The sequence below is a fragment of the Phoenix dactylifera genome, chromosome 18 (assembly GCF_051530095.1).
Source record: "Phoenix dactylifera cultivar Ajwa chromosome 18, Ajwa_hap1_PhDact_Kaust_v1.1, whole genome shotgun sequence".
NCBI lineage: Eukaryota > Viridiplantae > Streptophyta > Magnoliopsida > Arecales > Arecaceae > Phoenix > Phoenix dactylifera.
In genome coordinates, this window is record NC_143207.1 from 19,378,319 (window position 1) to 19,404,208 (window position 25,890).

The 25,890-nt window shown below is 45.5% G+C and overlaps 1 protein-coding gene across 2 annotated transcripts in view; it reads left to right on the plus strand.

Annotated features, from left to right (window-relative positions):
- LOC103695516 (cinnamoyl-CoA reductase 1-like) overlaps positions 1-25,298 on the plus strand; it is a 41,543-nt gene extending 16,245 nt beyond the window's left edge. For both annotated transcript variants that reach the window (XM_088714500.2, XM_088714501.2), the window contains exons 4-6: positions 24,172-24,334; positions 24,589-24,778; positions 24,864-25,298. In XM_088714500.2, the coding sequence (XP_088570626.2) occupies positions 24,172-24,334; positions 24,589-24,778; positions 24,864-25,044 (534 nt within the window). In that variant the 3' untranslated portion in view covers positions 25,045-25,298. The remainder of the gene's footprint in view (positions 1-24,171; positions 24,335-24,588; positions 24,779-24,863) is intronic.
- The last annotated feature ends 592 nt before the right edge of the window (positions 25,299-25,890 follow it).

Sequence of the window (25,890 nt, forward strand, 5' to 3'; positions counted from 1 at the left end):
CTTCTTACTCTCACATCACTCACAGCACTTAGGATTAATTAAATAACTTGCAATAGTTTTTAATTAATCATCCATAACGTTTTAAATATCTAAATTAATTTTAAAACCCAATTCACCCCCCCTCTTGGGTTGTCTATCTGGGCAACAAATTGGAACGCCAGGTCGGGTAGAACAACCAGCTGAAGCATCTGCTCAAGCCTTGCCCATCGAAACCCTGGAGGTACGCGATGAGCTTGAAAAGCAACAGGCAAAGCCTAGCGAGCTTCTCCTCCAAATCCCTTTGAGAAAAGATCGTCCGGAGTAGATAGTGCAGATTGGCTCCGGCGTGAGCCCTCACGAGCGAGAACACTTGATCGAGTTTCTCCAGTCCAACACGGACATATTCGCCTGGTCGCCTACTGATATGCCTGGGATCGATTCCGAGGTCATGGTTCACCGACTTTAGGTCAAGTCAAACTACAAGCCCGTGAGGCAGAAAAAGCGGAGCTTCGTGCCAGAATGACAGCAGGCAGCAGCCGAGGAGGTTGACAAACTCCTCGAGGCCGGCTTCATTCAAAAAGTTTTCTACCTAGACTAGCTCGCCAACGTGGTCCTTGTAAAGAAAGCTAATGGTAAATGGCATATGTGCGTGGATTACATCGATCTAAACAAAGCTTGTCTGAAAGACAGCTTTTCCCTTCCTAGGATTGACTCGCTCGTCGATTCCACCTCGGAACACCAGCTGCTGACCTTCATGGATGCCTTCTCGGGATACAACCAAATCCGAATGGCGCCCGAAGACGAGAAGAAGACGACCTTCATCACTGACAAAGGCCTCTACTGTTACAAGGTGATGCCATTCGGGTTGAAGAATGTCGGGGCTACCTATCAGAGGCTGATCAGCAAAATCTTCAAGGACCAGATATATCGAAACATGGAGGTCTACGTAGACAACATGTTGGTAATAAGCCAGACGGCCGCACACCACATAACCGACCTTGACGAGGCATTCTCCGTCCTCAGAAGGTACCAGATGAAGCTCAACCCCACGAAGTGTGCCTTCGGAGGCACCTCGAGCAAATTTCTCGGTTTCATGGTAACTCAATGTGGGATTGAAGCGAATCCAGAAAAGATCCGAGCACTGCAAGAGATGATGCCATCGAGGACGGTCAAAGAAGTACAGCAGCTCGCCGGATGAATCACAACCTTAGGGAGGTTTGTTTCGAAGTCAGCAAAATGATGCCTCCTGTTCTTCAAGATTCTCAAATGACCTAAGGACTTCGTGTGGACCGAAGAATGCCAACAAGCCTTTGAAGAGCTCAGACGCCATCTCGCCTCCCTTCTGTTGCCCACGAAACCCCAGCAGAGTGAACTCCTTTATCTGTATCTGGCTGTCTCCTCGGTAACGGTCAGCTTGGTCCTGGTTCGAGAAGAAGACAAATCTCAAAAACCGATATACTACACCAGCCGAGTTCTATGGGACGCAGAGATCCGGTATTCCAAGCTAGAGAAGATGGTTTACGCATTACTCATCTTAGCCCGAAGGCTCCGACCGTATTTTCAGGCTTATACAGTGGCCATATTGACTGATCAACACATAAAGCAAGTTCTGCAATGGTCGGATCGCACGGAAAGAATCGCAAAGTGGGCGGTCGAGCTCGAAAAATTTGATCTCGAGTACCTCCTGAGGCCGGCAATCAAGGCACAAGTGCTCGCTGACTTCATAGTAGAGTGCACCTTACCAGATGACCCCAAGCCCGAGCTCATATCAAAAGAGGAGGCCCCATGGCAACCATGGGTTCTACATGTGGATGGTTCCTCAACCTCAGGGGGTTGCGATGCAAGCCTCATTATTACTAGCCCAGATGGAGTGGTTGCGGAACAAGCCCTACGCTTCGAGTTTTCTGCCTTTAACAATGAAGCAAAATACGAGGCGTTCATTGCCGAGCTCAAGTTGGCGAAAGAGCTCGAGGTTCAAAGCCTGAAGGTCTTCAGTGACTCCCAACTGGTCGTGAGCCAAATCTTGGAAGATTTTGAGACAAGAAAGCCGTCAATGCAGAAATATCTCCAAAAGGTGCAAGATATCACCTCCACATTAAGCACCTTGACATCCAGCATATCTCCAGAGCAGAGAATGCGAGGGCGGATTAATTGTCGAAGCTGGCAACTTTCCATATGAGCGAGCTTCCGAAGACTACGACGCTCGAGTACCTCCAAGCACCAAGCACCGAGGAGCCTGAACCAGTCCTTTGCGTTGACACCGAGCCGAGCTGGATAGACGCATTCGTCAATTACTTGCAGAATGAAGTTCTCCCTGATGATGAGCTCGAAGCATGCCGAATTAAATGACAGGCTTCCCGATACCTCATGTACGAAGGCAAGCTCTATCACAGATCCTTCACGTCTCCCCTCCTCAGGTGCCTTCGTCCCTCGAACTATGCCATGCGAGAGGTACACGAATGAATCTGCAGGAACCACCTAGGAGGCAGGGCCTTGGCCCATAAAATTCTACGTCAGGGATATTACTGGCCCACACTTCAGAAAGATGCAGTAGACTTCGTCCAAAAGTGTGACCGATGCCAGCGAAACACCAACATTCAGCGCCGACCCTCAGTCCCGCTGACCTCGATCAGTGCCTCTTGGCCATTTGTCCAATGAGGAATTGATATCTTAGGACCTTTTCCCCAAGCCACTGGACAAAGAAAATTTCTCATCATCTCCATCGGTTACTTCACCAAGTGGGTCGAGGCCGAGCTAGTGGCCCAAACCACCAAGCCAAAGATGCGAGACTTCGTCTGAAAATCGATAATCTGCATGTTTGGGCTCCCCCGCATCCTCATATCCGACAACGGTCGACAGTTTGACAATGCCCGCTTCAAAAAATTTTGCTCCGAGCTCGGCATCAACCATCGCTTCACCTCAGTCGCCCATCCTCAGACCAATGGAGAAACGGAGGTGACAAATTGAACTATCCTTCAAGGGCTAAAAGCTAGACTAGATAGGTCCAAAGGACAATGAGTCGAAGATCTCTACAATGTGCTCTGGGCCTACAGAACTACGTTCCGAATTCCTACTGGTGAAACCCCCTTCAATCTGGCTTATAGAATGGAAGCAGTCATCTCCTTGAAAATTGGGCTCCCGTTGCCAAGGGTGGAGGGCTATGACGTAACCACCAACTCATTACAGCTCAGAGGCAACCTAGATCTCCTTGAAGAAACAAGGAAAGCTGCTCGAATCCGCATGGCTAGGTACCAGCGGAAAGCGGCACAATACTACAATGCTAGGGTGAAAATCAAGCTCTTTAAAGAAGGAGACCTCGTCCTAAGGAATGCCGAGGCTTCTCAACCTACCGAGTAAGGAAAGCTTGCCCCAAACTGAGAAGGTCCATATCAAGTTGCTCGGGTCCAACGGCCTGGAGCATACAAGTTGGAGTCCCTTGATGGGACCCCCATTCTCCGAAGTTGGCACTCCGAGAACCTCCAGATGTATTATCAATAAAGCCCTCCTAAGAGTCTCCAGTGTTTGGAAACACAGCCAATAAGGCATTTCTCAAAATTTTCTCTTAATTATTCAACGCTTCTTCTAATGATAATCTGCTTGTGAACTCCAGGATGTCCCTGAGATGACTCGAGTCCTTGGGGAAAATTTAGCGACGCCTCGACCAAGCTCAGGATGCCTCGACCAAGCTCGGGATGCCTCGACCATGTTCGAGATGACCTGCTGCGACAATCTCAAGTACAACCTAAAGACGTTCCGACCAAGCTTGGGACGCCCTGCCGAGTCAACTGCGAGCTAAGGCTCCCCGATCTTAGGAACTACTTAACGAAGATTCGACTACGGTCCTAGATGCCTAAAGCAGAGACTGCGGATCGAGAAGCACTCAAGTTCCAATGGCCGAACAACAACCCAGCCTCGACTCACACTACAACTAAGTCCGAGCCCAAAGACTTAGTGGAATTCTCCAAAAAATGTCAGAATCATCTGTGAAAACGAATAATGCACGAAGTTCAACTCAAAAGGTCGAAGACAAGGGTTTGTTGAAAGCACAAGTGGAAGCAAGTCCAAAGACACAATGAGATTGAAGAAAGCATGCATTTCATTAATGAGGAGCCCTAAGGCTGAGTACAGAATTTTGGTCCCGAAGCCGACCCACTTGGCCGCACAATGGCCTCAACGACTGACCTCATTTACAAAAAAGAGAAAAGAAAAAATAAGTCCTAAGATATCACCGGGGTGGCGGTGGCCTCGACGTCAACCTCGGGATCTTCCATGAGAACCACCTCGAGATCTTCTGCTGAAGTAGCCCTGCGAGCATCTGCAGCGACCTCGGGTGAAACTTCACAGGTAGCCTCGGGAGCAGCCTCAGAAGCCTCCTCAGGAGGACCCCCAGCAGCTTCTTCGGATGGGGCCTCCTAAGCAGCCTGCTCAGCCACCTCGATCTCGGCCTCGACGACCCCACGCTCAGTCTCGGCTTCAGGGCTCTCGGGCGCACTATCGAGCGCGCCGTCATCCTCGGGGCTTCCGGGTGCATCGTCGTCCACAGCGACCCCTAAACGAGGCTGAAGACTGTGGAGGTCGAGCTTGGGTCAAATCCTCAGCATCTGCCTCCGAAAATCTTCAAAGCTGCAGATGAGCCCATCAACCGCCTCTTCCTCCATTAGCTCCAGGAACTCGACCGACTCGTGGAAGATCTGCACCGCGTTCCAAGCTTGCTCCAACGCTTTCTTCTCTCGAGCTTCGAGTTGCTCGATCTTCAGCCAGAGGACCCCCGCCTCGTACTTCTGGCCCACGAGCTCGGACTAGGCGTCGGCCAGGCGTGCCTCGGAGGCACGAAGTGTCGACATGGCAAGGGCATGCACCGCCTCCTCCTCCTCAAGACGCTCGACCATAGACCGAAGCTCGGCCTCGGCAGCCTCCATCCTCGCGGTGGCCTCCCTCTGCGAGGACTCGGCCTCCCCGAGCTTCTTCTCGGCGTCCTCCTGCCCCTTCTGGCTCCTCTGAGCCTGGTCTTGGAACTCGGCCGCCACGGCGATCGGCATATCAATTTCATGGAGGTGCTGTGGGAAAGAGAAATGAAAGTGAGCCGAGATCAAAAACTTAGAAAGATATGAAAACGAAAGCAGGAATATAACTTACTCGGACGGCGGAGTAGTAGGCCTGGTCGACAAAATTGCCGACACCACTAGCTTCGAGCTCGGCTTGGTCAGCTGGGAGCAACACGCAGCGAACAACCTCGCAAGTGACGTCACTATTATAGAGGGCCGAGTCATTCTCGAAGACCGACCACTCCGGGCAGAAGGGTCTCCTTTCAGAGCGGCCCCCAGTGTTAGCATCCCTCATATGCCATAAAAATTTCGAAATAATTTTCAGATTGCAGCGGAAAAACATATGCGGGATCCGTTCATCGCATGAACGTATTTTAAAAACTTTCGTTTGTAGATAGATTAGAATTAAATTATTTTAAACCATTTTAAAATCATTAAGAAGATCAGATCTTCACTGCGGGTAGATGGTCTCCGCAAATCTGATTCACGTGGATTTGTAGAAGGTTCGATGGAAGCCGCACACGCGTCTGGCCTCTACGGGTATCCACACGAGGTAATGATTCGATCGAAGCCTATGGATCTCACCGGGGTGCTAGCTCCCTTGCAGAGATGGCTTTTGATGGCTGAGATTCTCTCCTTTGAATCAACCTTTGATTGGCTTGAGAGGAGGAAGAAGAAGGAAATGCCAAGGAAGAAGAAACAAAGGCTCTTCGCAGCCTTTTCTTTTTCTCCTACGCTGGACCCAAGGAAGAGGAAGAAGAAGGCCACCCCACCCTTTTTTTTTCTCCCTTTTCTCTTGTGGCTGGAAGGAGGAATGAGGGGAGGAGAGGTTCCCACGAAATGCCCAAGAAAAGCATCCAAAATTCTGGCCGAAATCACCTCTCCCTTTTGGAATGCAAAGGGATAAAGATGAGCTTCTATTTTTTAGGAGCTCATCCTTATCTCTATTTCATGCCACCTAGGAGGGGCGTGCTCCCTTCCTTTTTCTCCCACGCATGGCTCAAAGAGAGGGGCATATTCCCCTCCCTCTTATCCATTTAAATCTGCCACTTAATCAAATTAATGGGTGATTTAATTTGGGTTTAGTGCATTAGTCCAATCCTAGTCAAAATAGGACTTGTATGAACCCATTTCAATTTCCTCCTTATCCTAATCTAATTAGGATTTAATTGAACCATGACTCTATTGAACTCTTCAATCCTAATCCAATTAGGAGTCATGAAATTAATTAGATTAAATTTAAAATTAATTAGGACTTAAAATAATCCTAATCTAATTAGGACTTATTAAATTTCAGCCCTAAGACAATTAGGACTTTAGAAATCCTATTCCAAATAGGATTCTAATTTAATTTGAAATCCTAATCCAATTAGGACTTCATGAATCCCACTCCAAGTAGGACACATAATCAAGTCCAATTAATTAAATTCAATTAATTAAATTGCAATCCGATTGCAATTGTTTCTTCTTCTAACCACTAACTCTTAGCGGGTTATCCATTTATCAATCTAATTGATTATTTGTGATTCCTAATCACATTCAACCATCGGATCGGTCATTACCTCTAATGTGTGTGACCCCATAGGTTCTATTCTGACTTGTAGTGAGATATATTACGATCTCTATCATAATATCATTGAAAACTCCTTTCAATGGGTTGAAACAATTTCAACTCAACTCATCAGGGTTCATCGACCATCAAGATGATCCCTGTGAGTCTCACCATCCACCAGTGACACCTAGCAGTATGTAGTGGCCATCCAGCAGAATAGAATGATGAACCTCTAGGTTCAGTTATTGTATGATATAGTCCTTCTATCGTGGATCCCTACAGACCGGAGGTCATGGATAACTCGTCAAACCCCGTCATCTGTCATATGTCTAGATTTATACGACTTGAGTTCGATAGTAAAAAACTCTTTCTCCACTGTATATTATTGCCCTGGCCAAGGTCTTAGAACTCAGTCTAATAAATCACATAGGATCTCTCCTCATCTATCAAGGTCGATAGATTCCATGTAGGTGCATACCCTACTCCTACAGTGAACTTACTGCAGCCAATCTACACTACAAGGACCCATATGGCTAGAGACCATGTGTATGTGCAGTCAAACTACAATAACCTCACTATGAGTAGCCGAAGCACCGCAGATCAAAGGACCAGTCATACTACTGCAACATCAAGCAAGTCACTGACGAGTGGATAGACATCCAAGTGACTTCTTGTCTTGGTCACGCTCAGTACCCTTGTTCTCTAACAAGCACCTACACTATCACTTCAGTGTCCCTACACTGTGGACTCGAGTCTCGTCCATCCAGAAGAAAAGTGATCTGTGCACTGATCGGATTGATCACCGTCCTCGTGACGATCCATTGATCAGGAACATTTAGAAATTAATCACCAATGATACATGGCTCAAATTCTCAACTCTTGAGAATATGTATCATCATCTTATTAATTCCTTGGACGATTCATAGACACATAAATAATATGAATGAAAAGATGCCCATTTATTATTCAATAATAATAAAGTCAAGTACAAATTTATGTCCCAGAATTAATAATGTGTCAGCCAGATTGGCTTCTAGGGCATACATCTAACAATCTTCCACTTGCACTAAAATCAATCAGCCATATATCTAAGCCCCATCTTCTCAAAGTGGGCTTCAGTCTTCTGCTGACTTAGCTGCTTAGTAAGCGGGTCTGCCACGTTGTCCGTGGAGTCTACTCTCTGCACCTCGACATATTTCTTCTCGAGGTAGTCGCGTATAAGGTGAAAGCGCTGCTCTATGTGCTTGGACTTCTGATGAGACCTTAGCTCCTTAGCAAGAGCTATGGCGCCATTATTATCGCAGTAGAGTGTGATGGCATCTGGTGGCATTACATCTAGTTCTGCAATAAATTTTTTGAACCAGAAGGCTTCCTTTGCAGCTTCAGAGGCGGCGATATACTCAGCTTCCATGGTAGAATCAGCAATGATCGGTTGTTTGGAACTCTTCCAATTAACCGTACCACCATTGCACAAGAACACATATCCAGATGTAGACTTTCTATCATCAATATCAGTCATAAAGTCTGAATCTGTGTATCCTTCTACCTTTAACTTCGATGCTCCTCCAAAGACAACGAACAAATCTTTAGTTCTTCTTAAGTACTTAAGAATGTTCTTCACAGCTGTCCAGTGCTCTTCGCCTGGATTCGACTGATATCTGCTAGTGACACTCACAGCAAGGGCTATATCAGGTCGTGTACATAGCATGGCATACATGAGGCTCCCTATTGCAGAAGCATAAGGAATCCTGCTCATGCGTTGAATCTCTTCATATGTGTTGGGGCACATCTTTTTGGAGAGATGAATCCCATGCCTAAGGGGTAAGAGACCTCTCTTGGAGTTTTCCATACTGAACCTCTTCAGTACCTCCTCTATGTACATCCTATGTGATAGGCTAAGCAACCTCTTAGATCTATCTCTATAGACCTTAATCCCCAAAATGTAGGATGCTTCCCCAAGGTCTTTCATGGAGAACTCTTTTGACAACCAGACCTTGATCGAGGTTAGCATGGGAACATCATTCCCAATCAAGAGGATGTCATCCACGTACAGTACGAGGAACACGACAGCACTCCCACTAACCTTCTTGTAAACACACGGTTCCTCTTCGTTCTTGATGAAATCAAACGATTTGATTGCATCATTGAATCGAGTATTCCAGCTCCGAGATGCTTGCTTTAGTCCATAGATGGACCTTTGCAGCTTGCAGACCTTGTGATCTCCATCACTGGAAGTGAAACCCAAAGGCTGCTCCATATAGATATCTTCATCAAGATATCCATTCAGAAAAGCAGTTTTCACATCCATCTGCCATATTTCATAATCATGAAACGCTGCAATGGCAAGCAACGTTCGAATGGATTTTAGCATGGCTACAGGTGAAAAAGTCTCCTGATAGTCAATGCCTTCGTGCTGACTATACCCTTTTGCCACTAGCCTTGCCTTATAGGTCTCTACCTTTCCATCCGAACCTATCTTCCTTTTGTAGATCCATTTGCATCCAATAGGTACTATACCTTCTGGTGGATCTACTAAGGTCCAGACTTGGTTGGAATACATGGAGTCTATCTCTGACTTCATGGCTTCCAGCCATTTCTCGGAATCGATATCAGATATCGCCTTGTCGTAGGTATTGGGATCCTGTACATGTTCCCTATCTCCCATGAGGAACATTTCCTCGGTGTCCTCTACTAGTATACCTAAGTATCTATCGGGAGGATGGGAGACCCTACTAGATCTACGAGGTGGAGGAGGTACTACGTGTACTGGCTCTGTATGAATAGGTTCTATAGGATCCATGACTCGTTGCTTTTCAGAGACTCTCTCTTCAAGCTCAATTTTTCTCCCACTGCCTCTATCAAGGATACACTGTTTTTCCAAGAAGACGGCATGTCGGCTCACAAACACATTGTGATCCTCTGAGACGTAAAAATTGTATCCTAATGACTCTTTAGGATATCCAATGAAACGAGCACTTATGGTCCTAGACTCTAACTTGTCCGCCTGTAGTCGCTTGACGTGGGCCGGACATCCCCAAATCTTGAGATGACCAAGACTCGGCTTCTTACCATGCCATATCTCATACGGTGTGGTAGGAACGGATTTAGAGGGAACTCTATTCAATAAATAAATTGCGGATAATAATGCATCTTCCCAAAGAAACATAGGTAGATCAGTGAAGCTCATCATGAATCGAACCATATCCAATAAAGTCCGATTCCTCCTTTCTGACACCCCGTTGAGTTGAGGTGTACCCGGAGGCGTCCATTGTGAGACTATGCCATTTTTCTTGAGATAATCCCGGAATTCCCCACTAAGGTATTCTCCTCCTCGATCTGATCGAAGAACCTTAAGAGTTTTTCCAGTCTGTTTTTCTACTTCATTTCTGAACTCTTTGAACTTTTCAAAAGACTCAGATTTGTATCTCATAAGATACACATACCCATATCGTGAATAGTCATCGGTAAAGGTAATGAAGTATGAATAACGACCCCTGGCTAGCACATCGAATGGGCCACACGCATCAGTGTGTACCAGGGTGAGTATTTCAGTGGTCCTCTCCCCATGTCCTACAAAAGGTAATCTATCCATTTTTCCTTGAAGACAGGACTCACAAACTGGATATGACTCAGAAGTCAATGGGCCGAGAAGCCCATCTTTCTCCATTTTGTTCATTCTATCCTCTCCAATATGGCCAAGTCTGAGGTGCCACAAATACTTCTGGTTTATCTCATCTCTGGATCTTCTAGATCCTATGGCACTCACTACTTGCTCAGACACATTCACAGACACATTCACAGACACATCAATATGCAAGTGATAGAGACTGTCAATCATGAAACCACGTGCAACTAATTTATTTCTGAAATAAATTGAACAGTAGTCTTTGTCAAAGGTCAAAATATGACTATCCTGTGCTAAACACGAAACAGAAATCAAATTCCTGCTAGCAGCAGGGACATAATAACAGTCTCTAAGTTGTAAACTAAATCCAGACGGTAATCGCAGAGGATAGGTGCCCACAGCTACAGCAGCAACTCTTGCCCCGTTGCTAACCCGAAGGGTTACTGCACCTTCCGCCAGCCTCCTACTTTCCTTTAGACCCTGCATAGTAGTGCACAAATGAGCACTAGAACCAGAATCTATAACCCAACTAGAAGTAGAAGAAACCGTAAGGTTAGTTTCAATCACAAGCAAGTCTAGCATACCTTCAGAAGGTGTGTCCCTTTTGTTCTTCAAGTTCTCGAGGTATGAAGGGCAGTTCCTTTTCCAGTGGCCGTTGACGTTGCAGTGGAAACATTTTCCTTTGTCATTAGCTTTTTTCTTATGAACTTCCTTTTTAGGCTTTTTATCTTTCTTGTGCTTCTTTGCAGACTTCTTTTTCTTCTAAGTAGACTTTCTCTTGGAACCAGAAGTCAGCTCAGCAGCCAGAACAGAGCCTCTTGAACCTTTCAAGGCCCCTTCAGCAGTTACCAACATGTTCAACAACTCGGTCTTCGTGCATTCAATTTTATTCATATGGTAGTTTACTATAAACTGACCAAATAAATCAGGAAGGGATTGCAGGATCAGATCTATCTGCAATTCCTTATGCATGGACATACTGAGCTTCTCAAGCTTCTCGAGGTCCTTGATCATAGTCAGACAATGATCATGGACAGACTGCCCCTCACGCATCTTTGCCTTGAAGAGCCTCTTGGACACTTCAAAGTATGCAGTGCGGCTCTGCTCACCATACAACTCTTGCAGGTGAGCCAGTATTTCTCTAGCAGTCTTTATGTTCTCATGCTGGCATTGAAGTTCGTTAGTCATGGATGCCATGATATAGCACTTGACCCTAATGTCGTCATCAGTCCACTTCTGATGCGTCTCACGCTGATCATCAGTAGGACGTGCTGGTAGCCTAGGGATATCATTCTCGAGCACATACCCTATTTTCTCACAATTCAGAACAATTTTCAGGTTCCTAAGCCAGTCTTTATAGTTGGTTCCGGTCAGTCTGTTGGTCTCAAGGATTCGGGTCAAAGGGTTTGAAGCTGACATTGTGATATGTAGAGAGTAAAGATTCTAGTTAGACTTTGTACTTGAACTTAATTTGTTCTAGGGACTTTTAAAACAAATATGCTCCCACTATTTTCTCGAATCTCTCATACTCCCTTGATGAAGAAACGAAAACCCTACGCGACTAGGATTTTTAGTGGGTACTGCGGTCTCACCGATTTACACGCCGCCTCACCTAACAGTTATTGGTGACATATAAATGGATGAGTGTACAACTCTTGTACAATGCTTCTCAAGCAAATTGCAGTGGTACTTGGTCTCTAAGTGATGAAGACCTCACCTAACAGTTATTGGCCCCATTACTTAGTTAAGTCAGACCTACCGTATAACCGCAGAAATAAAGTCGTCATTGGGTCCTCACCTAACAGTTATTGGTGCCCAACCCCATCTTTACCCCACAACATCTCATGTCTAATAGAGAGGTCCAGCCCCCCGATGCAACTTGCCCACTGTGTCCAGCCGAGACAAATCAACACCGAAAAGACCTTCGCAGCTCTACTACGGTGGAAGACCTATGGACTTAATATTGCATAATCAAGTCTTAGTGTTTGCAACTTGAGTTCTTCATAAGAGGTAATCGAACAATTGGCCAGGTAAGCAGGTGGGAGGCTCCCCTTACTCAGAGAGTAAGGTCCTAATTAAGTAACCACCTTTTAGGCTTGCCTAGACACCAATTAGATCAATTAATCTAATATGACTAACTCATGTTGGTTCACCCTCGACTGATTAGGGAGGTTTCGATTTAGGTCTCACTCGATCGCGTATTCACATCTCATGCAAATATAAGTCTACCCGCATAGACATAAGCATTAAACATCCAGGCATTTATCAAAATAAAATTAAATGGTGATGATCATGGATCCAGGATGGGGTCATTTTACAAGCACATGCACGTCAATTGGTTTAATCGTCTTCAACTCTTGACTCGATCATGATCCCTTAGGTCCAATTATGATCAACTCCTTGATCCATCTTCAATCAACCCTTGATCTCGATCTGCGCATGTTGAGCTTGTTGATGTACATATCGATCAACCATCGACGTGCAACACACATCACAGATTACATCCCAGATTGCTTTAAAAATTAAATAAAAATAAAATAATAAATTACAACCCTTTTATATGAGACACGCAGGTCTCTAATACATGAATGTAAGATGCACGCAGGCATCTGAAAATTAAAATTACATCCATCACAGAACATCGCAGAACATTTCAGCACATTCAAAGGGTCCATCCATGATCATCACCATACGCATCACATGCATAAAAAATATTTTTTTAGATCTGATATTTAACTGATTATTTCATCTCATGACTTGCTGATCATGCTAGATTTGACTCTAAATATTTGTAATCACATTATCAAAGCTTTAGAATCATTAATCTAAGCATCTAAAAATTAGTATGCAGAAAAATCAGCAAGCTGAAAATTCTGCATATATAAATTTCAGCAAGCATAATCCCTTAAATTTCAGATCTAAAATGCCTTGAAAAATTTAATTCTAATCTTAATCTACATAACCATGGTTCTGATACCACTGTTAGGGGAGTCTCCACTCCTACATAGGTTCGGTCCTATTAAAAATAGGGTGACACCCATGTATACCTATCAGAGCACGCATCTCTATACGCCTCCGGACGGAGAGCCACGCTTCGTCACACGATCACGCGTGAGAGTTTCCGAAGATCGGTCACAACTCTTGGACCTTTGCTCTGATACCACTGTTAGCATCCCTCATATGCCATAAAAATTTCGAAATAATTTTCAGATTGCAGCGGAAAAATATATGCGGGATCCGTTCATCGCATGAACGTATTTTAAAAACTTTCGTTTGTAGATAGATTAGAATTAAATTATTTTAAATCATTTTAAAATCATTAAGAAGATCAGATCTTCACCTTGTACGGGTAGATGGTCTCCGCAAATCTGATTCACGTGAATTTGTAGAAGGTTCGATGGAAGCCGCACACGCGTCCGGCCTCTACGGGTATCCACACGAGGTAATGATTCGATCGAAGCCTATGGATCTCACCGGGGTGCTAGCTCCCTTGCAGAGATGGCTTTTGATGGCTGAGATCCTCTCCTTTGAATCAACCTTTGATTGGCTTGAGAGGAGGAAGAAGAAGGAAATGCCAAGGAAGAAGAAACAAAGGCTCTTCGCAGCTTTTTCTTTTTCTCCTATGCTGGACCCAAGGAAGAGGAAGAAGAAGGCCACCCCACCCTTTCTGATGCCGGACTAACTTTTAAATGGAGGCAGGGGAAGAGGGGAAGAGAAGGAGGAAGAAGAAGAGAAGAAGAAGAAGGGAGGAGAAGAGAAGAAGAGGAGACGTGGGGAAAAGAGTTCTTTAATTCTGCATTAAAAACCTAATCATGAAAATAGTTTCCTATGTATAGGGCACAAATACACAACTTGCATAAACCCCCCTTACACAGAAATAAATCCTAATGAACCCACAAATAACACAAATAAGCCCTAAAATGCAAATAAGCCCAGAAATAAAATAAACCACAAATAAACCCTAGAATGCAAATAAGCCCAAAAATAAAATAATAAAATAAATATGCAAATAAATGGGTCTGGCTCAATCCGGGGGCTCAGGATCATCTGGATGAAGAGCTCTGATGTCCCCATCAACTCCTCCCGGGTGAGAAAAACTCGACCCCGTCGAGTATAGGTCTGGTCGGCTGTCGTACTGCTCCAGAAGATCGGGGTCAATGCGCTGCAACTGTGCTTTGGAAATCCACGTCACATCAGACTTTGGTCGACCTTTCCACCGAACAAGGTAACGTTGGTAACCACCGTTCCTGCTTGAAATAACCTGCTCATCCAATATATGTTCTATTTGTTCTCTGCGTGCATGAAATTTGGGAGGTGGTGGCTCAACAGCAGGTAATAGGGCAGGGTGTCCAACATGGGCAGGTATATCAATAAAGGGGTCAGAAGGCAGGAATATTATCTTTTTGTATGGGACTAAATCTTCAATATTAAATGTCGCACTAATCCCATAGTCATCAGGAAGATCCACAACATATGCATTCGAACTGGTTTTCTTTAAGATTTTGAACTGTTCTGCACTACAAATTTGCAATTTCTTAAACGTTTCCGAAGAAAGTCGTTCAAACCTAATTCTTATCATGACGTAATCTCTTTCACTTAACTCATTATAACGTCTAGTTAAATCAGCAAGGGATTTATATTTTAAGTTATTAAAGTGACTACAGTTGCTGATTTCTTGATGCAATGAATGTGGATGTGATGCGATTGATTGTGTAGACTCAAAGACTCTATACTGATGAGACATGAAAAATAGGTCTATGGGTTGCCTAGGTTTGTGATCATGCACCAATTCGAATGGATTATTACATGCAAACTCAACTGTTGGTAACATTAAATTCCAGGTCCTAGCATATGCATTCGGTCTGAGCCTATGATGTGGAAGGTTGGACAGGGATGCTCCAGGAACTAGATCGATTGCGCGTTGGATATCACGCATTGGAGAAAGTGCATCCGGAAGATCATCAGGGAGTGCATCATGAAACTCCTCTAGAAGAGAAATTACTACTGGGGAATGTTCAAGGTTGGACTCTGCATGGGTATCTTTAGCTACAAGTGCCAATTCAGGTGACTTGCTCTCAATATCTGTCACTACCTCTTCCACAGTAGTGATGTGAAGTGGCTTGGTTGTACTTAGATCAATAGTCTCCCTTTGGGAATCATTTTGGACAAAGTCTAATTCTGTAGGTTCGTCTTCAAAGTCTTCTTCATAGTCTTCTATATTTGGTTCATAGACTTCTTCGACATATTCGGCCTCTTGGTTCCTAACTTCTGGTTCAGTAATCGGGTAGGTCTTAGTGCAACATTGGGGCGCTATATAGCCGAATTGTTGACACCTAGAGTATTGGGTTTGGTGCCTAGGAGAGTGGGGAAGGACTACAGGTGGTGCGACCAAACCGATTTTAGGTTGGGCTGTAACAGGGGTTGGCGATTTAGGGGTCCTAGAATGTTGCACGAGCTCACGGATCTCTTGTTGGAATTCTTTGTATCCAGCCCGTATGGCAACTATCTGTTCTAGGACAGATCTCAAAATGTCGGAATTCATGGTAGCTATAGGGGTTTTAGGTTTATTGAGATAGTGCTCCATATCACTACAGGTTGGCTTGCACTGATGACACTGGGTGATGATGTGAAATGTAGTGTCACTAATGAAACCCTTATAAGTATGATGCAGGACCAGATTTGATGCAGGACAACCTACTAATGCAATCTATTATGATTTCAGAAATCAGCAAGTTTTCACAAAATAACTTAAAATTTAAATGTTGCTGATTTTTACTTCGGTTATTCAGAATTAAGGATTAAGATTATTCAATTTAAGAAATTAGATTGCAATCAAGTAGTACAGTTGTTCTGATCCTAAAGTAAATTGATCGAAGAATGCCGAGAAATGTCCAGATGCTAGGGTGTGCTAATTTAATATCTAGATTTTCAAAGGCGAATAGGATGGGTTTGAAAGTAGGGCTTCTATGTTCTGAATTTGGACAGCAAAAGTAATTTTTTTTTTTTTAAAAAAAAATGTAGCTATCATGCAAGAGAACTAGACCATAATTAAATGAACAAGCCCAAGAAAAGTGGAAACCTTATTACCTGTCGTGAAGTAGGCGACCAGAATGTGTGCTCGTGGGCTGGGGCGACGATCGTTGCTTGGTTGCAGCTGATGGACCTTTTCAATTGGCTTAAATTGGCTTCTATTTGGATCTGATCACAGCACCTTGGCTAGTCTGCTGGGCTTGTAAAATGGAGGAGAGTGGACCTGCTGAGTTCGTGAGATGGGATCAGGCCTCAGTAGTGAGGGCCTGCTGGCTTGGGCCTGTGAGGAGGCAGTGGGTGGCCCGGCCCAAAAGGGGCCTGTCTGGGGTCGATGGAGAGGTGCTCGGGTGAGTTGCAATGGGCGAAGAAGAAAGGGATGAGGGCCAGGGGAAAGGGAGGGCGGCGAGCTGTGGGTGAGGAAGTGGTGGTGAGTGGTGGAGGGGTGCGGCAGTGGTGCAAAAGATGGGGAGAGGAACACGGCGGGGCAGTCGGACCGTGAGGAGGAGAGGACGGCGGAAGGAGGGCGGCGGGCGGCCTGTGGAGTCGGCCGGTGGTGAGGAAAATGGGAGGGGATGTACGATGAGGCCGTCGGCGTCAGCTCGGGCCCCGGCGGGATGGTGGCGTCGGCTCGGGCCCCGGCGGGATGGTGGCGTCGGCTCGGGCACCGGCGGCTCGGGCGGTGGACGACGGAGGAGAAGGAGGGGCTCGGAGGCGACGGCGCTCGGCGACGGGGAAGCACCGTGAGGGAGCGGCGGCACCTCGGCGGTTCGGCGAAGACGGCGGCGGAGGAGCCACGACGACGGCAGCGGCGGCGGGGCGACGACAACAGCGGCGGGCAGACGATCGGGGAAGATGAACAGTTACCCTTTCTTTTTTTTTCTTTTTTTTTCTTTTTTCTTTTTTTTTGGTTAACTCTTTCGGGTTCGGATTATCGGATTCGGGTTTTTTTAGAACGCAACCCGCTCCGATACCCGTTAACGACCGCACGTGCAATTCACGTGCACGTTTTTTTTTTTTTTTTCCTCCGGAACGGATCCGGGCTAGTGGGGCGGGCTAACGGGTCTGAGACTTACCCGTGGCCCCAACCTTCTTCAACCTCCCGACGGATTCGGGAGGGCGTCCCGTACTTCGCGGTGGCGGCGGCGGGGCGGGCTCCGATGGCCGTGGCGGAGAGCGGTGATCTCGGCTGCGGCTCCGTGGTCCGCGGCGACGGGCAGCGGCCGGTGGCGCGAGGGTCTTCTCCGGCCGACTGTGGACCGCGTGGTTGGAACCCTTGGCGGCGTTCCTCTCCCGTATCCGGCCACAGACGGTGGCGGCAGGTCGCGGCCGAAAGGGCTTTCCGTCGGACCAGGGGCGGCGGGTTTTCGTGGGGATATGGATCCTTCAACGGCGGGCTCGGGCCTTCACTGGGCAGCGGCGGCGGCGAGGACGTCCGACGGTGGCTCGGCGCTGCTGGCGGCGACTGGTGGCGGTGGTGGGCGCAGGTGTGACGGCGGGTGGGGTGGACCTGGCGAAGGGATTTAGGGCCTGTTCCTTGTGTGAGAACCGAGAGAGAGGGAAGAAAGGATTTTCTTTTTTTTTTTTTAATCTGTTGAAAACCGAGTGACAGAGAAGGAAAGAGCTGGATCGTGGCCTTGGCAGCAGGGGCAAAGCCAGCCTTGCTCTGATACCAAGTTGATGCCGGACTAACTTTTAAATGGAGGCAGGGGAAGAGGGGAAGAGAAGGAGGAAGAAGAAGAGAAGAAGAAGAAGGGAGGAGAAGAGAAGAAGAGGAGACGTGGGGAAAAGAGTTCTTTAATTCTGCATTAAAAACCTAATCATGAAAATAGTTCCCTATGTATAGGGCACAAATACACAACTTGCATAAACCCCCCTTACACAGAAATAAATCCTAATGAACCCACAAATAACACAAATAAGCCCTAAAATGCAAATAAGCCCAGAAATAAAATAAACCACAAATAAACCCTAGAATGCAAATAAGCCCAAAAATAAAATAATAAAATAAATATGCAAATAAATGGGTCTGGCTCAATCCGGGGGCTCAGGATCATCTGGATGAAGGGCTCTGATGTCCCCATCACTTTCTTTTTCTCCCTTTTCTCTTGTGGCTGGAAGGAGGAATGAGGGGAGGAGAGGTTCCCACGAAATGCCCAAGAAAAGCATCCAAAATTCTGGCCGAAATCACCTCTCCCTTTTGGAATGCAAAGGGATAAAGATGAGCTAGCTCCTATTTTTTAGGAGCTCATCCTTATCTCTATTTCATGCCACCTAGGAGGGGCGTGCTCCCTTCCTTTTTCTCCCACGCATGGCTCAAAGAGAGGGGCATATTCCCCTCCCTCTTATCCATTTAAATCTGCCACTTAATCAAATTAATGGGTGATTTAATTTGGGTCTAGTGCATTAGTCCAATCCTAGTCAAAATAGGACTTGTATGAACCCATTTCAATTTCCTCCTTATCCTAATCTAATTAGGATTTAATTGAACCATGACTCTATTGAACTCTTCAATCCTAATCCAATTAGGAGTCATGAAATTAATTAGATTAAATTTAAAATTAATTAGGACTTAAAATAATCCTAATCTAATTAGGACTTATTAAATTTCAGCCCTAAGACAATTAGGACTTTAGAAATCCTATTTCAAATAGGATTCTAATTTAATTTAAAATCCTAATCCAATTAGGACTTCATGAATCCCACTCCAAGTAGGACACATAATCAAGTCCAATTAATTAAATTCAATTAATTAAATTGCAATCCGATTGCAATTGTTTCTTCTTCTAACCACTAACTCTTAGCGGGTTATCCATTTATCAATCTAATTGATTATTTGTGATTCCTAATCACATTCAACCATCGGATCAGTCATTACCTCTAATGTGTGTGACCCCATAGGTTCTATTCTGACTGATAGTGAGATATATTACTATCTCTATCATAATATCATTGAAAACTCCTTTCAATGGGTTGAAACAATTTCAACTCAACTCATCAGGGTTCATCGACCATCAAGATGATCCCTGTGAGTCTCACCATCCACTAGTGACACCTAGCAGTATGTAGTGGCCACCCAGCAGAATAGAATGATGAACCTCTAGGTGCAGTTATTGCATGATACAGTCCTTCTATCGTGGATCCCTACAGACCGGAGGTCATGGATAACTCGTCAAACCCCGTCATCTGTCATATGTCTAGATTTATACGACTTGAGTTCGATAGTGGAAAACTCTTTCTCCACTGTATATTATTGCCCTGGCCAAGGTCTTAGAACTCAGTCTAATAAATCACATAGGATCTCTCCTCATCTATCAAGGTCGATAGATTCCATGTACGTGCATACCCTACTCCTACAGTGAACTTACTGTAGCCAATCTACACTACAAGGACCCATATGGCTAGAGACCATGTGTATGTGCAGTCAAACTACAATAACCTCACTATGAGTAGCCGAAGCACCGCAGGTCAAAGGACCAGTCATACTACTGCAACATCAAGCAAGTCACTGACGAGTAGATAGACATCCAAGTGACTTCTTGTCTTGGTCACGCTCAGTACCCTTGTTCTCTAACAAGCACCTACACTATCACTTCAGTGTCCCTACACTGTGGACTCGAGTCTCGTCTATCCAGAAGGAAAGTGATCAGTGCACTGATCGGATTGATCACCATCCTCGTGACGATCCATTGATCAGGAGCATTTAGAAATTAATCACCAATGATACATGGCTCAAATTCTCAACTCTTGAGAATATGTATCATCATCTTATTAATTCCTTGGACGATTCATAGACACATAAATAATATGAATGAAAAGATGCCCATTTATTATTCAATAATAATAAAGTCAAGTACAAATTTATGTCCCAGAATTAATAATGTGTCAGCCAGATTGGCTTCTAGGGCATACATCTAACACCCAGCCCCCGACGAGCTCGGGATGTCGACCCCTGAAGAGCTCGGGAGGCTGGGTCTTCAAGATTTCGGTAGAGGAAGATGAGAAGAGCTCGGGACCCCGAGACCGCTGCCTGGCTCGGGACCCGAGCGCCGCAAGTAGACGACCATGCGGGGACGTTGGAAAATTGGGGTCGGGCACGCTTGGGCTGCTGGATCTCTTGCGGCCCCGGAAGAAGTCGTACGCTCGACGAGGGGAGCTTCTTCCGGTCTACACTCCCTGATCTTCTTCTTGCTGTTCTTCCGAACAAGCTCGGAAGCCTTAGCTTCGAGGTCCTCAACCTCGATGGGAATAGAGGTCGAGGCCGGCTTCGCCCTCTTCTTGGGCACGGGGTGAGCTTCGCCGGCTTTGGCTATCCTCTTCTTGTATCTAGCAAGGAGGGCCTCGTTACTGGTCACCATCCCTGCAATATCTGAAAAGGAGAAAGAACTCAAGTGTCAGATCGACCCCAAAAAGAAGAAAGGAAAAAGAATAAGAGGAAATAAATAAAACGAAGGATGACGAAATAAGGGAGGAGCAGTACAACTGCCCTTACCCTCATGGCGCGCCGAGCTCAGGCCAATATTGACCAAAGCCTCCTCTCTCAAGAGGTCGTTCAGAGAGATATCTCCCTTCAGACCGCGAAGAGCCGCAAGGATCTTCTGCTCGCTCACAGTCAGTTCGGGGATCCTATTGTTGGCCTTGACTATTGGCTGACCCCACAATAGGTTAAACCCCTACGGATGGTCGGAGGAAAGAAAGAAGAATTTCTCCTTCCATCCACGGATGGAAGTAGGAGCACCTCGGAATAGCGACCTACCTCCCCAAAGGGCAAAGTATAGCCACCCTCCATTCGTGGGTTAGACTTCAACATATAACACCCGCGGAAGACATTTACCGAGGTCAGTATCCCATGAGCAAGGCAAAGAGAAAAGAACCCAATGATTATCCTCCACGAGTTCGAAGCGAGCTGCGTTGGAACGAGGCGATACCTCTCCAGGAGCTCGTCCACAAACCCGTGTAGGGGGCATCTCAGGCCGGCCCGAAGTGTCTCCACATACACTGCGACCCGACCCAGAGGGGGCCTAGTGACTCGGTCCCAAGGCCCCGCGAACTCGAGCTCGAGCTCACGTGGAAAGAAGAACTGGATCCAAATCGTGCCCAATTCTTCTCTGGTCAGGCTTGACCCGACCCCATTCGGACCGTGGCTCATCTCTAGCCCGAGCTCCATCCCCCGAGAGGGAGAAGCCCCAGTAGAGGAAGAAGTGCCACCCGACATTGTCTCACTCACAGTACTAAAAAGAAGAAAAGAAGAAAAATGGAGGAACAAAGAAGAAAGACTGACAGTCCTCCGAGCGAACGTGAAAAGAAAAACCTACCGTGGACCTCGCTGGAAAGGCTAACGGTCAAAAGTAAAGAACCAAGGGGAATCGCCAAAAAACACCTTGAAGCACTTCCGGAGAAGGCTAAATAATGATCAGGAGAAGAAGAAAGCGAAAGAGGAAGAAGACAAGAGCTACAGCGGCCAAATAAAGATTTTTAGGGCTGGCTTGGACCTTATATAGACTCCTCCGACAGACCGAATTGACAAGAGCTGATCGCGCCTTCCACCCAGATCACGCCACGTGCCGACCTCAGAAACCGAACCAGCGCATCAACCTGGATCGTCGCTTTAAAAGCAGAATTGAAGCGGCGTCTCGTCGAACATTGGAGCCTCATCATGAACCCGCGGTTCGAAATCGCCTCGAAAAGCAAAAAGCCGCCGCCTCGTGCTCCCATTGAAGACCCCTGAAAGCGCCCGTTCCCCTCCTTTTGAAATGACAAAACAATTTAAAACCGCCTGATCTCATTAGTATGATAAAGATAGCTACTTCCTTCGCTCGAGCTCGGAAACGGCTCGAACTCGGAAGTCGGAAGGTAGTGTTGGGAAAAAATGGATCGTTCAAAGCACATGGTCAAATCGTCGATACTTGATGACGAACATGACGACATCAAGCATATTCTCAGCAGTCACGACCTCCGAGCGCCCGACCTCAGAGCGCTTGGTCTCGGCATTGACGACTATAGAGCTCACGACCTCGATCTCGGTATGACCTTGGCAGGCATGGTCTCGGCAGAGTTAAGCCCGATCGACCTCACGGCCAAGAAAGACCCAGTCAAAGGGAGAAGTAGACCTCCCCACTACACCGAAAATCAAGTCCTCCATATCCGGAATCAAATCCCGCGATCTCTACCTCAATGGCTGTTAACATTTGAATGCACACGATCTCAACGGATCGCCAGCTAACCCAAAATCTCGGGCCGTTTATGGTAATTCATTGATTCGCACAATCACATCCGATCATAGGTAACCGCTACACCCCCTCCTATAAAAAGGAGGAAGAGCTCTAGGCAGGGGACTCTCTTCTTCTCCCTCGGGCCAAAAAATACATCCATACTTCTCTCCATTAAAAGCCCCTCTTTAACTTAAGCATCGGAGGGCCTACGCCGGATCCCCCAGCTACAGGCTTCTTGTAGGTCCGCCAGAGACAGCCATCCGCCGCCGCACCACCAGCCGGAGCTCCTCCTCCTCGGTCCGCGGTCATCCCCAGATCCAATTTCCAGCAACACTAACCATTCTTATTGTATCACAAAGTAGCATGACGATCACCAATATGCTTCATACTTACCATATCTTGTGTTATGCTGAGAAGCTAGATCTAGGGTTAATAAATAAACGGAATACAAAGAGACAACCATTTACATGGCCTACATCCACGAGCAGAGATGATTGGAAGAACCTCGCTATGGATGGAAGAGTACAAAGAAGAAAAATCTCCAATACAATGCTTTAAATTTTGGTCACACATGAAATCCCTAGAACAAGAGCACATACATGCATGCTACACCTAATGTCTCTGGTCTGCACAGTGGGCCTCAGCTCCTAGCCTGAGTTTCCAGTTGGAGAGACTCTTTTAGCAGTGCATCCTCTGATAGAAGAGACACCATAACAGGATTCTTGGCCCAAATTCATTAATCACTTTTCTTGAACCACCCAACTAGTCTTTCTTAGGATCTATGTCTCGATCGATGTGGTTAATTAGCATCACAATTCTTGTAGTAAAATAGAAAACTTCATATTGCTTCTCCAAAATAATTTTCCAGCTTACGTATCAAGAACTATTACAGGAACATGTGAACCTAGTGCTCGACAGACTCCCTTATGGCCTACAACTGGTCACATGATTCTTAGTAACTATGGCTGGATAAATGTCTTTCAGATGTTTAAGATAATAAAACTAAGCAACCGTACCTTCTCCATTCATCACTATCAATGTTAGATTTTTTTTATTATGCCCTTATTTCTGCCAACAAACATATTTATCAGTAGTGTAATTCTATTAATATAGTTTTCAACAATTTCCGTTTAGGTTAACTTGGGCCATCCTCTAATTAATCTATTGTCATTCCTTCACAATTTTGGCTGTAGCTTTTGTGTTGTAGGTTATTTGGTTTGTGCGGAAATCAGGTTCGGGCTTTTGTAGATACTGTTTCTCCAAGGGTTAAACTGAACTTTTTATTTCAGTTGGCCTATATATGCCCTGCAAACTCCCTTTGTTTCTTTGACAGATTATAATATGAAACAACATAGTAAATCCACCTCTTTTAAGAGGTGAGGTGGCCATGCATATATAGCTTTGAGTACATTGCCAAACTACAGGACCATCACTGAAGACACTTCATAAGCCTCTAAGGCATCCACTTCGCCTTCCCCTTCCGAAATCTATTATTCATGCATATTTAATAGGTCCAAAATATATGGCTTGACCACAAATGGTGTTGTTGACAGCTAGTGCGCTTTATTTGCCAAAATCCTTAATTATCATCATAAATTTTTGTGATTTTATCCATGAGTTAATTATTGTAGGTGGAAGATTCTATCACTAATGCAAGAACAATGCTTGTGTAGGCTCGCGTGATAGAGCCAAAGTAACAATCTAAGTTTAATCCTTTATTTGCTTTTGTAGAACTGGTATTGCCTTTCGAAGACGATGGCAGAACATGCAGCTTGGGAGTATGCAGAGAAAAATGGGCTCGATCTTCTAACTGTTTGCCCGTCAGTGGTTTTAGGACCATTGCTGCAACCTACAGCGAGCGCTAGCAGCTTGTTTCTAATCTATGCTACAAAAGGTCCTCCTTTACACACATTCCTTAACACAGCTTTTTTCTAATCTATGCAGAGAAAAATGGTCTCGATCTTTCTTTCTCTAGTGACATATATAAATCATTTCAAATATAAATGCAATCTGGTCTAGATTGCTGCGTTAAATTTTGAAGATATATAATTCTATTAAAAATTAAGCTCTATATAACTCTAGTGATTTTTGTTCTTGGGTTTTGAGTTCTCCGACTTCAGCATTTTTTTCTGCATGATTTCATAACAGGAGGTCCAGAACCCATGCCAGACTTCGTCTGGCACATTGTAGACGTACGAGATCTTGCCGATGCATTGCTTCTAGTATATGAGAAGCCAGAATCATCTGGAAGATACATTTGTGCAGCTCATCCAATTAGTAGTCGAGAGTTGGTTGACTTGCTGAAGGGCATGTATCCTAACTATGGTTACCAGAAGAAGTTCGTTCTATTCCAACTTTTTACTTGAGGGGTACCATGAATATTTCCACTTCAATCTTAATTTTTACTTTATTTCGAATTGCAGTATCGTTGACGTACCACCAAGTGCCCCCCCGACCTCAGAGAAACTAAAGAAGTTGGGTTGGAAATGCAGGCCTCTAGAAGAAACTCTCACTGATGCTGTTGAATGCTACAGAGAGGCGGGTCTTTTGGATGAACTAGAGGGCCACACTCTTCATCTTCCTCCTCCCTTCAAAGTTACATAGATGACTGGAACTCGGAATAAGGTTTATCGATGAACCCGGTAACTTCTTTAAGATGTAACCTGCCAATAAAATGGTACTCCCTTTCTCTGTTATATGAGGAGGCGGCGTGTGTATGTTCCGGTAAAGTGGAGACAAGTGAAACAAGCGTTCATCATTTCACCTGGTCTCTTGGTTGCAGATGCTCTTGTTCTTAGCTGTAAAAGAAACAAGTCTTTTGGTAATGGATGGCATTCCTTTGCCTTGTTTGGGTGAAATCTGTCAAAAAAATCCTTGGCCAAATAAAACCAAACTAAAAGTTAGTTGCTAGGTTTAGAGAGCAAATAGGTTCATACGTCCCTGCTCCCTCTCTGTGGTTGCTTTCCCTTTGACTGCGGCCGCTGCCACCATTAGCTGCCGCCCCACCACCTCCTCCTGGGATGATGATGGGGGAGTTTAGGATCTGTGAAACTAAAAGAATCAGGCGTTGGTGGAATTAGAAAGAGCTAGGGTGCCTAAAAGACCTGCCTCATCTTATGGAGCTCTTCAGCCTCGACTTGATCCTTAGACTGAACCAGATAGCTAACTTTGCCAAGTTCACTTTCTGCCCAGATGCCCAATAATAATCCTCTAAAACCCTCCGAATTGCAGTTGATTGTCTCGTCGCTCGGGCCAGTAGCAAGCAATTATCAGAAAATAGTAGATGCAAAATCTGAAGAGGCCCCTCCGGTCTGTAGGCCTCGACCGCCCGACTCTCGGAAGCATGTCAAAACAATTTGAAAAGTGCATTTGCGCAGGCGATGAATAACAGAGGGGATTGCAGACAACCCTTTCGCAGCCCAACAAAGGTCTCGAAGAAGTGGGTCGGCA